Here is a 15,011-nt window from a genome sequence, read left to right on the forward strand (position 1 = left end):
GCCAGGATCGCTTCCTGACCATCTCCAGAGTCTTACGGTCATGACGGGGTGGCTACCCTCCATAAGCCAAGGAGTGCTCCCCTCCTCGCTCCTCACGATTAGTGGATTTTTCCAAATGGCCGACGATATGCCGCTCCCATGCTCTGTCACAGCCCTCCATTTCAGGCACGGGTACACACCTGGCTCACCTCTTCCACCAGGCCTCTTGTCCCTCTCACTCGGTCCAGAGAGTGATTTCCCTCTGCGAAACGGCAGCATTAACTCGACAACAATCACAAAACTGTCTATTCATGGCATCGATATGGATGCAGAGACAGTCATTCCCAGGAGTGTCACCCGCCTGACTCTCTACATGGTTCCCAACTCAGAAAATCTCGCAATCCCAGAACATGTTGAACACCTCGAGTTGGTACAATGGAGCGACTATACACTGCGTCCTGGCCAACTACCCAACAGTCTCAAGACTCTTTCTATCTGTGGTCCGCACGCGTCCACTGTTAAAAGCATCCCAGCCATCCCTGAGTCCACATACGTTACCTTCCGGCTAGATATAATGGCATTCAAGACACCAAATTCACCGGTGCTGAACCACCTTTTGAAGCATAGAAAGAACGTCTCATTCTTTGATGACATCGAAAGACCAGTCATGTTCTCTATAAGTTTCATTGACAACGACACTGACAAAGTGTTGTTGCTATTTGAAAACGTCCATTTCCCCTCTGGCGGTTTCATCTCGCTGCGACAAGTCTTCAAGAGAGGCGTATTCAATAACCTCCCAACTTGACCCACATCGAGGTCTCTCAGCGATGGATGCACTTAAGTAATTGTTTGATTGAATGAAAGTATGAAGAGTTTATATTATATTGCAGATTAATGGTCAATCAATCATTGTGGTAGTTGTGTTTGTCATGATCTGGTCGTGATCGTCGTGTTCATGACTGCCACAACTGCTACGATCAAGAACCATGTTATCCATCGCCACAACAACAGTCAGGGTATTGGTGTTGATACAATCCAATATGTCAAGGAAACTATGTCACTGTTGATGTTGGAGTGAGGTTGTCGTTGATGTGGTCGTCATGGACGAGGTCATAGTGTTCATCGTGATGGTCGCTACTGGAAAGTGCGTCATCTCAACTGGTCACTGCTCTCACTGGTATCGATTGGACCTGCCTCCTACCTCCGCATATGACTCCAGCCGATGCTTGGGCTGATGAATAAACATAGACAACTGAGTTGTTACGTGAACTGGACTTGGTCTATTCGACGTGAGACACTAAGATTACACATATGTATATTGTTTATGTTGCTTTTGGTCTGGCGAATATCATCGATCACGTTGGCCAGTATGCAGCCGACATATGTCGTCGCCGTGCTGCACTCCGCGAGGCCGCACACCAGGTCACGCAGTGTGGTGGACGATGGCAGAGGCAGTAGAGGTAACCAGTTGCTGTTGGAACGTGGACACAGTTATGGTCTCGGTCACCATGGTGTCAATCAAAGTCAAGACCGATATGGTTGCACTGGAGCGAGATAATTGGGATGGATTTGTTCATACTGATAGCATCGTTGAGAGAATCGATGTAGTTGTCGAGCATCGCGCCATGTGTTAGAAACAGACTGAGTAGTGCAGAGCCTTGAATATTGTCAAAGAATCGATCACTGACCAGAGGAAGGCCGCAGAGGTGGAGATGGGATAACCTGCTCTCGCCAATTACATTGGCCAACCAGAACTGCATGAAGAAAAGGGCAACCGACTCGATCTTGGAGCCACAGTGGTTGTACTCGGGCCAGTTATTGATGCAGGTCAGTCGCTCAATGGATGAAGTTGACAGGCTTTTGCACAGCACGTCAAAGTGGCGCAGCTCGGACAAGATCACATTTGCGTCCAGGGAGCAAGCGTCGTCTGGGGTCAAGCTGGTCTTTCCAGGGTTCGCGTCCACCAATGCATTGTATCCATCGTGCCAGCTCTCCTTTGCAAAGAGGTTGTTGGCTAATTCGAGTCGACAGGTAACAGAGCGAATATTGGCCATTGACACTGTCTGAGTGAGCTCCTCCAGCTCAATGGGGATCGTTCCAAAGTCAACCTCGGCCAGGGACGGTGCAGTCTGGAGGATATGCGCGATGAGAAGACGAGTGTGCTCTCGATCGCCAATGAGATCGTGGTCGTAGCCAATCCAGGACTGGCACACATTGACAAAGGTGAATCGGTTGGGTGTCCAAGGTCTAATGATGAGAGGAAGTTCAACAAAGCATGTAGGAGCCAAGTAATGGACTGATTGGTAGTTTGTAAAGGCTGGATGCCAGAGGCCAGTGTCATCGGCACGAGGGTTGCAAAGGCCTGCATGTGCTACCGTGAGCGATATCGCCAAGAGTGGATTGATTGACTGGAGTGTCTTGGCAATATTGTCCACTTTGGCAGATTGATGCAGCTGGGCATAGAGATCGACAGTCTGTAGATTGGTGCAAAGTCTGACCATATCGACTGTGATGGCCGCATCGCTCTCTTGGTCGGTGACATGGACAGAGAGTCGAAGTATGTTGTGTGGCGCGAGTAGTGTGCACTTGCTTCCGCTGTAGACTATGGGAGGCATCCCATAGTATTGTGGCCTGTTGTAGAGAAAGATGTTGGTGACCATGATAAAAGAGAGCGGCGTCTCGGGCAGCGCACACCGCCACTGGGGCTCCCAACCGTGGCTGAGATCTAGCGAGAGATGCGTGAAGAAGCGCTTCGTAATGTAGCGGAACCATTTCCAACACACCAATGACAGCGAGCCCAGCAGCTGGTAGAACTCTTGCGAGTATCCTAGCTCTTTCGACATCAGTGACGCAACAGTGTGGTGATAAATGCTCTCTCTGTGCACAGCAAAGACCTCTTTGAGCACGGCGAGGCTCAGACACGGATGTGATGGCTCGATCAGAGCTTGAAGCACAAGTCTCTCTAGTGCGGTCGCCATTGTCAACAACGTGTAGTTCGGCGAATTATCTGTATGTTATTATCTCCTTTGTGTTGCTTGTGGGTTAAAATGAGTGTGAGCGACATGATATTAATAGAATGATTGTGTGAGATTAGTGAACTAAGTCCAAACAACTCCACACACCCACTTCCCAAATTTGTCATCCCATCTCCAGTGCCTTTCGCCTGCGGTCCAATCTCTCGAAGTGTTCTCTTCTTCTCCAGCTGGCCCTGACCACATAGACTACAGTAATGCAGACTCTATCATTATCAACCGCACACTACTTGAGCTAAAGCTCGGCGTCTTTGATTGTCGGTCACCGGGTTCGCATCGTCACGCTCCATACTACAACATTTCAATCGACCTGTCTCAAATGCACGCTCTCACCAAGCTCACACTGGTCTCTGGTTGTACTAGTACGTAAGTTAGGATATAACATAGTATTAACTTTATAGATATAATTAGTCTAAATGTATGTAAGTATGATATTGTTATTGAATAAACACCTAACTTGTACTTGTTCTTCACAATGGAGAATGGGTACTATGAACAACAAAATGGAGTGAATGAGGTTTTTTTGAGAAGTACTGTTAATTTCATTCATCAAACCAAGGGTAGTATGTAGTGAGACACATTGAGAGATATAAAGTTAGAGACATATAATAATAGATATAGACAGTTCTTGGTTAATTTAGGTTGCAATTCAAATTAAACTTATCTTCAAAGAAAGTTAAATGATCTCTACAACCTATGAAAGAGAAACAGGAGGTTGTCCAGAACATACAAACGGTGATTGATATGGCAACTCTTCATCCAACATTGCTCCGGCATATCATCAACGTGCTATGGTTCTCCAAGGACAAGAAGTCCTCTTTCTTAGAAAACCAATGTGACAGAAGCGTCTTTTGGACCTCATGGGAGGACGATCACTTCAAGTGGAAGCTGTCACTGTCCTTGGTCTGCCGTCTGTTCCTCCGAATCGTTGCATCACTCAACACTCGCATCAGGATGGGGTCCAAAGATCTCACTGACTACATCATCAGAACAAAGTCTGACACAACACTGTTCTTGATCAACAACATAACGCATCTCTACATTTCCACTTTTGCTCGAGGCACTCAGAAGTGGCCAAACCTAGAGGCCAACTCTGTCGACGCCAGCTGCTTCATCGCTCATGTCAAGAAGTTGCTGTTCAACCTGCAAGAGATCACAGCACCCCTATCCTTCATCCTCCTTCTTGAGCGTGTCTATGAGGTCACAGCGAACAGGCATCGCATCATCTTGGATAATCATCATGACCCTCCCCTCACAAACACTCTGGCACTGCTCGATCAGGGCACCACTCATCAGCCCTCGTCAGTGGCAATCTTGGGCCATCTGATGTACAACATCCATCCCCAAGTCGACCGTATCCTGCAGTGCAGCCACTATCTCGGTTCCAACATTGTCTCACTCAAGTTGGCCGATGGCGACATCGAGGTCGCGCCTCTGCTGATGGAGTACATCGTTCTCAACTCACAACTCTTCTTTGTGGACGTTCTCCTCGGTCGTCTGGTCAATCTGCAGAGTCTGTCGCTGATCAATTCGTCGTGCAGTGGATCATCCATGATCGATGATCATGCGCCCAGGGTCGGTTCCCTCGACATTGAGCAGCCCAACAATGGCCAACCAGATGTCTATGTCAACATGCTGACCTTCCTCAAACAGCACCAGGCGCTGAATCGCCTGCGAATGGAGTCTTACTGCATCGGCGTGCTTGGCTATCCTGTGATACAGTTCCTGCTCCAGTCGAGTGAGCACCGGATCGATCGGCTGCGAATCAACTCGCGCATCATCGTGCCCTGTGGCCGGCCGTTCAAAGTGTTGCACATCAATCGTATGTTTCCTGACGTTCTTTCAGATGTCAAGTGGAGATGGTCATGGCACGACTCGTTGAGTTGCCACACCAATAGCAGTAACGACTGCGAGCACGACATCCACGAGCTCCAAGAGTTCAAGCAGTTGGTGAGGCAGTCACTCGCCCCATACCAAGTCGGCTGGGACTTGTTTGACTACAATGACGATGAAGACGATTGTGACCACTCATGCATTCGATCGTAACGAAGACATATCTTCCGACAGAATCTTGTACATATGATATGTATCCAAGGTCTTCACGATTTCTCGATGTATATGTTTTACAGATAAAAACACCTTAAAAGGAAAATTGATGAACGGACTTGTTTAATGAATGAAAGAAATAAGCACTTGAACAAAGTGTCCCATGTAGGATTTCATGCATACACATCACAAACACCCCTTTACATTATTTGTTCCAATCCTAGTTATAAACAAGCAAGAGATAAATAATTATATTTGAAATGTCTCAAAATATATGATTACATACGCTTATAATGATGATTGATTGATTTATTGACTGATCGATTGATTTAAACACACACGTCTTTTCCAATGCTCATATAGATATGATACAACCAACTCAAGCAGTACATACATGACCTCATCATTTTGACACCCTTACCCTATCACTGCATGCAGTCTCGACTACAAACAATGGATACAGAGTTCATCCTCTATACTCATGTGATCAAGACTGTCATCGACTCGTATGCCCCCAATACGTTTGGTGTCTTTGACAATGCAGAGCCGTGCGCCTACAACCACAACGAGAGGGCGTCCGAAGCAATTCTGCTAAAGGTAGTGTACTCACTGTCGCAGGTGTGTTGGCAATGGTTCCACTTTATCTCGAGGCACTACTGCAGCCATCTGGCGCTGTTCACCGATGCCGATGGCTTCGTCAAAGCCTTCTCCTCTTCAGCAGGCAGGCCACTCTCAAAGACAACAATCTGCGACATCTTGTATCCGGGATCATGCCTCTCGGCCAATGTGCATCTATTAAACAGCAGGTTCTCTCTCTTCCAGGTGACAAACATTGCTCGGCTCTCTCTGCTCATACTTCATGGGGAGGACATCCCACCATTGGCCAACATGATCAGCGCGCCCAACTTTCCAAGGCTGAGCACGTTGGATATCCATGCTAGCCACAACCTCTGCCGGCGAGTCGACGAGCTCACTGGTCACTTGTTGCAACACACTCCAGCATGCTCGATCAATCTCACACTCTTCCACAGATTCAACCACGGGTTGGGTACCCTCAGCGACCTCAGGCGCATCCCTTGCACAGCACTCGTTCACAAATACGACAGGGTGAGCTACATGTACCCGAGCTGCTTCTACCGTGTGCCTCCATTCATCAAGTCGCTCAAACCGTCGCAATTCACTATCTTTGACTATGACGAACAACATACCTTTGTGCCCGAGCCCCACATTACTTATGGCGATGGCGACGAGCGAACCCACGGCCTCAATCTGATCACCGACATCATTGACATATCCACTCTACAATCCGTTGACTTTGGCAGTGTCAGCCTGTCGATGGGCCAAATCAGCCAAACGATCCAACGGCTGCCGCACCTGCAATCCATCACATGCCGGCTAAAGATTGATCAGCAGTTCGTCGCCGACATCGACGACAATGTCGATGTGTTTCACCAGTTCTGCGTTGCAGTGGCCACCTCCCAGTCGATGGAATCAATGACATTGATTGGTGTGCGCACTGACGGCGCCCAACCGAGTGCGATGCTATTTTCCTGGCCTGATGTCAACTCCAACCAATTGGAGCTGATGGAGTCCAGTCTTCTGTTGCTGCTTGGCATGCCCAGCCTCACCCATCTCAATCTCTGCCGGCTCCCCTTTGTCTCGGCACCCTTCTTGAAGGCGATGGAAACCAACACATCGATTGTGTGTCTGTTCCTCCAGGAGTCGGTGCGGCAGGGCGCTGTGTCCGACATGCTCAGGGCCAACAAAACAATCACTGCGCTCTCGCTCAAGGGAAATGATCTTGGAGAGCATGCACCGATCGCATCGGCCATCGCCACCAACACAAGCATCGTCCATCTTGATCTCTCTGATTGCACGTTCTCGCCCTTTGGCGTGCCGTTCAATGGAGAACGTGATCAAGTCTACAACGCGCTGGCCATCAGCAACACCGTTCAGAATCTGCAGTCACCATTCCAGATAGGTAAACCAAACATGGTGTCATTGATAAGGTTCAACAACTACGTTTGGATCGACAATAAATGGAGCGTGCTATAATAGCATTAGCCAAGCAGCAACAGCAACAACAAGGCTTGAGGACCAAGTTGAGACAAGAGAAGCTGGCTTCCCACTACATTTCTTTTTGACTCATCGGACCATAAAAGTTGAACTCTGTTTTAGTCTGAACACCTTCATTTTCATATCTACTCCCTTCAATCAAAGATGGAGTCACTGCCACTGAGCATAGTTGGACGAATAGCGTCATGCTTGGAGAGCAATGCAGATAGAGTGCTCCTCACTATAGTATGCAAGCGATTCTTTGACCACCGAGAGAGCTATCTCAGATTGAACGCGGACGCACTGCCTGGCACATACGCCTACCGCCAACATGGCACAATGCTTGGTTCGTACAGAGGCATCATCGACCAGCATATCGTCAACGCCAAGATGTACACGGTGCGAGTTCACTCGACCTACACCCGATTCCAACCGCCCGACTGTTTCTATTTCTTTGCTGGTATGCCTGTTGCCGCTGCCCATCTCGTTGGTTCGCATCGAGAAGCTAACGAACCTATACCATGCGCACACGTCAGATTTGGACACGGACCATTCTGTCGACAGCATCAACAAGTTGTTTCAAGCAGTGTTGGCCATACCAAACATCGCCAAGGTCCAGTTTGCCGAGAGCAAGAAACATCCTTTCAGTCGCGATTGCTGGGACAGGATGAAGCCAATGCTTCAAGAGCTGGCCGATCGATCGGTTCCCTTGGAGTACGAGAGGCTAGTCCGACCAGAGCCACTTCCAGATATTCCCCTGACAACCATGCGCATCCTGGCCGTCCCTCACAAAGTGTGGTGGCGCCTTGCGCCAAACATGCTCCCTGCTACATTGACCTGGCTCTCAATCTCAAGCATGGCCTTGGAAGGCACGCTTGACCAAGGAGTGCTTCCTGCTGGTTTGAAGATGCTCTCAATGTTCTATTCGGAGGAAGACGATGCCAACCTAAACATCAACCTAGGGTCATTGCTACCCCCGCACCTTGAGACCCTGTGCATTGGGAGCAGTATCAACCAATCGATCCCGTGGAGTCCACTCCCGTCATCTATCAAGACTCTGGAGTTTGGATCCCAATTCGGCCGGCAGTTGGATGGGACGTGCTTGCCGCAATCCCTCACCAAGCTGACGATGGACGGCCTTCCCCCCTTTCCGATCAACTTCCCTCCGAGCCTCACTGAGCTCAAGCTCGACAGGCTATATTTATATTCATCGGACCAAACACATCCAAGTCAGTGGCTGCAGTGTGACCCTACCATGTCTCCATTCTCTCATCTTCTTGAGTTGAACATCAAACGTTATCTGCATCATCTAGAACTTATGTGGATCACATCGGCCACATTTCCTAAGCTTCAAAGACTCTGTATGGCCGGCGCGGTCGACTATAGTGGGGAGGCGCAAGTCGCACGCTTGGATCTTTCCTCGCTCCCATCGACGCTGCGCAACCTGACAATCCATGTAGATCGACCAACAACGTTTGGACTTCACGGGATTGAGGATCTCACTCTTGAATGTGCCTTTAAGGATGCCTTCAACTTGGTCGATTCACCGCTGCCATTGTCCCTCACGACGTTCTTCTTGAATAGATACATGCACCCAGTTCTCGACCAACAAATACCTTTGTCAGTCACATCCCTTGGAATATACAATATCAAACATCGGATTGAGTGCAACACGCTGCCAGCAGGACTGCGATCGCTTGGTTTAGCACAGATTACACCAGATTGCCAAATGAAGCCTCTGCCTGGCATCAGGTGTCGTTTGGATCAACTGGCACAGTCCATCATGTGGCTGACACTTGGCACCCGAGGAGGAAAACTGGGCAGGTGTGCCAAGCTGGTGCGAATATCAAAGACGTTGTTCTTTGCTCAAGGGGATGACCTGACTAACTGTGGATTCATTGACATATCAACCATCATGCGCTTATCTAATCATTTTTGATCCCGTGTTGAATGAATGATCGATCCCGTCCTTCCCCACAAATATGATTACTCAACCTTCATTAAGACATTGTCGAGTCTCCACGACAGGATCGTCCGCGTATTGGTTCAATGAACCATTTCACGATCAGAATGTATTCAGCCTGTCTGAATGGTTCCTCAGTGGAGACACTGTTGATTTCCATGAAGGCAACGATCAAAAGAGAGATGGTGTACTTTGAGAACTAGGTTTGGTATCTCAATCTTGCTAGTATACCCAAGTATGAGGAGGACGCTGTGAATCCATTTTCCTTTATTTTCAATTAGATGAGTTGGATTGTTGATCATTGTAAATCTTCATCAACGATCTCGATAGAGACGAGAATGTTTGACCGTGATGTGTAATGCCCAGCGTCATTCTCCATTCTGCAGTCGATGACCAGATTCTCAATGACATCGCTAGTGAGCAAAGCATTGAAGATTCTTTCGAGGTTTTTTGCGCCGTTGGCGGCAATGTCCAGATTGGTAAGAGGCGCCTGCAGCCCGCCTAACAACAAGACTACTTCTTCCACCACATGGTCATTGGTGAAGAGCATGTTGCCTCGCAGAGAGAGGCTTGTGATTGTGTGATTGACGCAAAGCATCTTGCGGAGTGCCTTTGTTGAGGTGCTGTCCATTAGACACCCGTAGGTGAGATGTAGGTGTTTGAGAGAATGGTTGCGTTCCAATGTGTTAAAGAATGAGATGTCCAAGTAGAGACTGTCAAGATAGAAGTACTCTAAAGTGTTTGGAATTCCAAAGCTGATTTTCTCCTGGGGCAGGGTCTTTGTGTCGACAAGGTGAACTACGAATTCCTTTGCAACTCTATCCAGTGTGCGATTGTACATCTGGTTGTTGATCGTCAAGCTTGTGAGTGAAGTGCTTGACCTGATTGCTTCGATGAGGTGTAAAGGCTAAGATGGATGGTCGTAGTCCAGGCAGAGCTGATTGAAGTTGAGAGTCTCGTTGCTTGGCATAGAGGATGTGGGTTAAGAAAGAAATTGTCAAAAGGTGATTCCAATGGCTCAGGTCGATGTGCTTGAGAGAGGGGAGTGAGACCAATTGGCGTAGGTCCAAAGTTTGGTCAGAGGATAAATGCTCCATATTAACAATTGTTATAGCAGTAGGCCTTGCTTGACGAATGATGTCTATTTCGAAATCGACCCCTGCCAAGAACAAATGGATATCTCGACATCCATTTGAAGTCCACTCATAGTTGACAGGAAACTTGGGATTATGGTATAATGAGAGTGTGAATTGAATGTGCTGCGGTGCCTCATGGATAATCTCGCCATCGTAATAGTAAGATAGAAGGTCCACTTGTTTGAGGCTTGGGAATTGATCGAGTATCTCCATGAAGTGATGTTCAAAGTGGTGAACAAATGCCAGTCTCTCGATGTGCTGAGTTTGGATGAATGAGAAGCTTGAGTATTCGAGTTTGAAGCTTCCGTTGGATGTGTAATCCCATTCTTTGAGGACAAGACCCAGTTCGCTGCCAAAGTCAAGCAGCAGTGCGGGCAGACTATCCACCAACACAAAGGGTGTGAATCCTCCAGGAAGCATGGTGATGTGTCGCATGTAGTGTTTGGAGACCACGTGGAACCATTGCCAGCAAACCAATGCAAAGCTCTTGATGATGTTCAGTTGCTTGAAGGCAACCTTGAACCGCAAGCCAACACGTCGTTTGAGCACTTCATATGCTTGATCATATGCTATCCCAGTGCTGCACTCTGGATCGAAAGCCTTGTTCGTTGGTCTAAGAAATGCAAGGGCTCTATCATAAAGACCAATACATTCTCTTTGTATGATACGAATTGTACTTTCGTCCAACATCGTGACTAGAGTATATAACAAAGAACTGTTCGAATATTTAATGTTTGGTTAGTAAACAGACTGATGATTGATCACTGACTTGGAGCAAAATGCTCCATGGTCGCGGACCCCACATTCAACTACAACAGACAATGGGCCATAATCAATTACCCCATCATCAACAATAATTTCCTCGGCATACTGGTGGCAGTCGTGTGGCAGTCGTGGCCAAAATGACAAAGGAGACCCTGGCGACTGTACACGGTAGCGACCATCATGATATATATCTGACTTGTCTTAACCAATTCAATTCAATCGCAACAACGATCTCTATCACGACATGAACTTTGATGCCTCGTTTATAGGGCCCTGTTCTCTGATCATGAACCACCAAATCAACCTGAGTCCACGCGACATCGCCAGTGTTTGAGAGGTGAGGGAGGGGTTTTGTGCATTCTAAATCTGTGAAACAGCCTCATTCTCCAATGGTCACCCGAGCAAGAGAAAGTCAGATAGAGAAACAGTAGCAGTACATACAAATCCGCGATTGATATGGCAGCTTTTCATCCAACAGCACTCCACCATATCATCAGAATGCTGTGGATAGAGCCCAGGTTCTCCTCCTTGGAGAAGCTAGAGGACTCAGATAACTTTGGTGACAGAAGCGTCTATTGGGCAGTTACCTCATGGGAGGACGATCACTTCAAGTGGAAGCTGTCACTGTCCTTGGTCTGCCGTCTGTTCCTCCGCATCATTGCATCACTCAACACTCGCATCAGGATGCTGCCCAAGGATCTCACTGACTACATCATCAGAACAAAGCCTGGCATAGCCATCAGCAGCACACTGTTCCTGATCAACAACATAACCCATCTGTACATTTCCACTTATGCTCAATACACTCATAAATGGCCCGCCCTAGAAGCTAATTCTGTCGACGCCGGCTACTTCATCGCTCGTGTCAAGGAGTTGCTTTGCAACCTGCAAGAGATCACAGCACCCCTCTCTTTCATCCTCCTTCTTGAGCGCGTCTATGAGGTCACAGCGACCAGGCATCGCATCATCTTGGATAATCATCATGACCCTCCCCTCACAAACACTCTGGCACTGCTCGATCAGGGCACCACTCATCAGCCCTCGTCAGTGGCAATCTTGGGCAACTTGATGTACAACGTCCATCCACAAGTCGACCGAATTCTGCAGTCCAGCCACTATCTCGGAGCCAACATTGTCTCACTCAAGCTGGCCGATGGCGACATCGAGGTCGCGCCTCTGCTGATGGAGTACATCGTTTGCAACTCACGACTCTTCTTTGTGGACGTTCTCCTCGGTCGTCTGGTCAATCTGCAGAGTCTGTCGCTGATCAACTCGTCGATGAGTGGATCGCCCATGATCGATGATCAAGTGCCCAGGGATGAGCAACCCAACAATGGCCAACCAGATGTCTATGTCAACATGTTGACCTTCCTCAAACAGCACCAGGCGCTGAATCGCCTGCGAATGGAGTCTTACTGCATCGGCGTGCTTGGCTATCCTGTGATACAGTTCCTGCTCCAGTCGAGTGAGCACCGGATCGATCGGCTGCGAATCAACTCGCGCATCATCGTGCCTTGTGGCAGGCCGTTCAAGGTTCTGCACATCAATCGTCTGTTTCCTGACGTTCTCCCAGACAAGTTGGGATGGTCATGGCAAGACTCGATGAGGTGCCACACCAACAGATGTAACGACTTTGAGCACGACATCCACGAGCTCCAAGATTTCAAGCAGTTGGTGAGGCAGTCACTCGCCCCATACCAAGTCAACTGGGACTTGTTTGACGATGAAGACGATGAAGACGATGAAGACGATGAAGACGATGAAGACAGAGCTGTGTGATCATACTATTTGTATTACCTTGTCATCTTGGTAAACACCAACAAAAAAATGAGTGGATGACACCTTGCTAGTTGGCAACTATCAATCATTTCATTCGTTTCAGGTACTTGGATCATGCATGACCGTGAACATGACGACTATGACCACGATGACAACACAACGGCTTCAAGACCGCCATAAACGCTGGTTTTGTAGTCGGACACTGCTGTGATATACCCCTGGTCAAGATGTTCGATTTAAAGATAACTAGTTATTCCATGGATAACACGGTCTACATCGTAGCAGCGTGGCGATCATGACAAGGAGACACACCGGCGACCAGCACGATTGTCAGATCTTGAACCTTAAACTCTCCAAGGAACGAGACTTCCAATATTTCAATCTCTTTCTCCTCAACAATTACCAACATATCTAGTGCGATGAAATCGTCGGGTGGTATTATTATTGACAAGCTATTGATGGTACATTCCTTGCCACTGAGATAGCTGTAGAAGTAATCCAAGCTGTCCAAAGCACCGAACTGGAAACCGAATGAATTAATTCTCGGATTGGAGGAGAGGAATGATATTCCTTAATGAAAGGATACACCGGACCATAATTCAGTGAAGAACTTTGGTTATGATCCATATATGGAAATCCATTTAATCTCTCTATCCATGTCCTTTGTTTGTTTGTTTGTTGTTTGTTTGTTCATTTAGCAATCACTAACTCAAGGTGAGTGTGAGTGGTGATTGAGTGATTGAGTGAGTGAGAATGTGAGTATTATCGAAGATCTTAACCACTGGGTTGAGTGTTGATCAACCCTCTAACATGCCTAATCACTTACTGAACTTGGAAAGGAACATTAGAGCTGATGGGAATGGAGGGAAGATAATAAGGACCACATTGAAATTATTTATTTCCAACAATCTCTGGGGATTCCTCTGACTTTGGTCGGATAAAGAATATGTGAGGAGTCAGTCTCCTCGCTGGACCAAAGGGATTTCGTTGAATCTCTCTGATTACACAGATAGTGAGAGACTCTCCAGTCGTAGACGGAATCCTGCGAAGTACCAGTTGGACGTATCCAAGGTGTTTCATAACGTAGGTGATCACATTTCCATGAACAAGCTTGACCAGTTGCATCATTTGTTCAACTCCAGTTCTCTCCGACCTCTCTTCGTTGGGATAATCAAACAGGTATGAAGACCCACCAAGACTGGAAACATGAAGCGATGCCATTGTGTGGTCAAGGTTTATGATTGGATCCTTGGACGTCGACCGATCCTTCCAATTACTCATGCTCTCTGCTATCATGAGATCAAGTGGATGCTGATATGACTCAACATGGATCAGTTGAGTGATATGCGCCAGCTTCAATGTTGAGAGACCAAGTGGGAGCTGGAGCTGATTCTTGTTTTGTTGGTAGTCTTCCCCAAGTGTGAGACTCTTGAGTGACGATGGCAGCACGCCCGTTGGCAATGCCTGGTTGAATCTATCTCCAAAGACGATGGCCATCAATGTTGGAGGCAGAGCACCTTGTATGATGGGCAGATTGTATTTGGATGCCAGCGTAAGAGACGTCAAAGTTGGTGGCAGCATACCTGGCGTAATCTCGTTGCTTGGTGATGTTTCGAATGCCAGCTTCTTGGTTCGTTGGGGCAGAGGGCATGCGAGATTTACGTAATAGCCCCTACCAACTCTACCAAGCTTCAGGTGAGTAAGAGAGTCAGGTAGTGACCCTTCGTTGAAGCTGAAATGTGTCACATCGACCGGGTAGATCTTCAACACAGTGAGTGATATTGGAAGATCTCCATTCTCTAGCACCTCTTGTTCAAACAATTTACATGTCAAGTACTGGAGAGGTGATGACAGCCACGGCCGAATTGGGCCAGTGATTCGGTCATTCAGAACCAACTTGATTAGGGATGCAGGCAAGACACTACCGAAACTTTGGAGATGCCATGAATCCAGATGTAAACGAAAGGTTGATGAGAGATGATGGGAATGTGCCACTCTCTATCGCCTCATCAGAGTCGTAATGTAGACACAGTGACACCAATGACAAGGGGAGTGACCCAGGTGGTATCTTTTGATTGGTGAACAGATTCAATCTAGTGATTGAGGTTGGAAGGGAGCAGCATACTCGGTAGCAACCGATCGATAGTTTTTGTAGGGATGTCAGCAGTACCAGCGGCAGTGGGTCATCCAGCATGCTATTGAAAGAAAGATTTGTGAGAGACGAGGGAAAGTATCCAGGAACAATTTGGTTCTTTG

At 47.7% G+C, this 15,011-nt stretch overlaps 8 protein-coding genes across 8 annotated transcripts; 5 read left to right on the top strand and 3 right to left on the bottom strand.

Moving 5' to 3' along the window:
* Window positions 1-115: 115 nt before the first annotated feature.
* Window positions 116-784, top strand: SAMD00019534_069600 (hypothetical protein; the record flags this gene model as incomplete). Its single annotated transcript, XM_012898072.1, has 1 exon — window positions 116-784. The coding sequence occupies one exon, from the start codon at window positions 116-118 to the stop codon at window positions 782-784; it is 669 nt and encodes a 222-aa protein (XP_012753526.1).
* Window positions 785-1,493: 709 nt separating this feature from the next.
* On the bottom strand, window positions 1,494-2,957 carry SAMD00019534_069610 (hypothetical protein; the record flags this gene model as incomplete). The annotated part of the gene is made up of 1 exon (XM_012898073.1): window positions 1,494-2,957. The coding sequence occupies one exon, from the start codon at window positions 2,955-2,957 to the stop codon at window positions 1,494-1,496; it is 1,464 nt and encodes a 487-aa protein (XP_012753527.1).
* Window positions 2,958-3,707: 750 nt separating this feature from the next.
* Window positions 3,708-5,057, top strand: SAMD00019534_069620 (hypothetical protein; the record flags this gene model as incomplete). Its single annotated transcript, XM_012898074.1, has 1 exon — window positions 3,708-5,057. The coding sequence occupies one exon, from the start codon at window positions 3,708-3,710 to the stop codon at window positions 5,055-5,057; it is 1,350 nt and encodes a 449-aa protein (XP_012753528.1).
* Window positions 5,058-5,510: 453 nt separating this feature from the next.
* Window positions 5,511-7,112, top strand: SAMD00019534_069630 (hypothetical protein; the record flags this gene model as incomplete). Its single annotated transcript, XM_012898075.1, has 1 exon — window positions 5,511-7,112. The coding sequence occupies one exon, from the start codon at window positions 5,511-5,513 to the stop codon at window positions 7,110-7,112; it is 1,602 nt and encodes a 533-aa protein (XP_012753529.1).
* A 165-nt stretch (window positions 7,113-7,277) lies between these two features.
* On the top strand, window positions 7,278-9,051 carry SAMD00019534_069640 (hypothetical protein; the record flags this gene model as incomplete). Its single annotated transcript, XM_012898076.1, has 2 exons — window positions 7,278-7,572; window positions 7,649-9,051. The coding sequence occupies 2 exons, from the start codon at window positions 7,278-7,280 to the stop codon at window positions 9,049-9,051; spliced, it is 1,698 nt and encodes a 565-aa protein (XP_012753530.1).
* A 322-nt stretch (window positions 9,052-9,373) lies between these two features.
* On the bottom strand, window positions 9,374-9,916 carry SAMD00019534_069650 (hypothetical protein; the record flags this gene model as incomplete). The annotated part of the gene is made up of 1 exon (XM_012898077.1): window positions 9,374-9,916. One exon carries the CDS (start codon window positions 9,914-9,916, stop codon window positions 9,374-9,376), a length of 543 nt encoding a protein of 180 aa, XP_012753531.1.
* A 1,558-nt stretch (window positions 9,917-11,474) lies between these two features.
* On the top strand, window positions 11,475-12,755 carry SAMD00019534_069660 (hypothetical protein; the record flags this gene model as incomplete). The annotated part of the gene is made up of 1 exon (XM_012898078.1): window positions 11,475-12,755. The coding sequence occupies one exon, from the start codon at window positions 11,475-11,477 to the stop codon at window positions 12,753-12,755; it is 1,281 nt and encodes a 426-aa protein (XP_012753532.1).
* An 891-nt stretch (window positions 12,756-13,646) lies between these two features.
* SAMD00019534_069670 (hypothetical protein) lies at window positions 13,647-14,336 on the bottom strand (the record flags this gene model as incomplete). The annotated part of the gene is made up of 1 exon (XM_012898079.1): window positions 13,647-14,336. The coding sequence occupies one exon, from the start codon at window positions 14,334-14,336 to the stop codon at window positions 13,647-13,649; it is 690 nt and encodes a 229-aa protein (XP_012753533.1).
* Between the last annotated feature and the right edge of the window lie 675 nt (window positions 14,337-15,011).

Source organism: Acytostelium subglobosum (genome assembly GCF_000787575.1).
Source record: "Acytostelium subglobosum LB1 DNA, scaffold: scaffold13, whole genome shotgun sequence".
In the NCBI taxonomy this organism is placed as follows: Eukaryota; Evosea; class Eumycetozoa; order Acytosteliales; family Acytosteliaceae; genus Acytostelium; species Acytostelium subglobosum.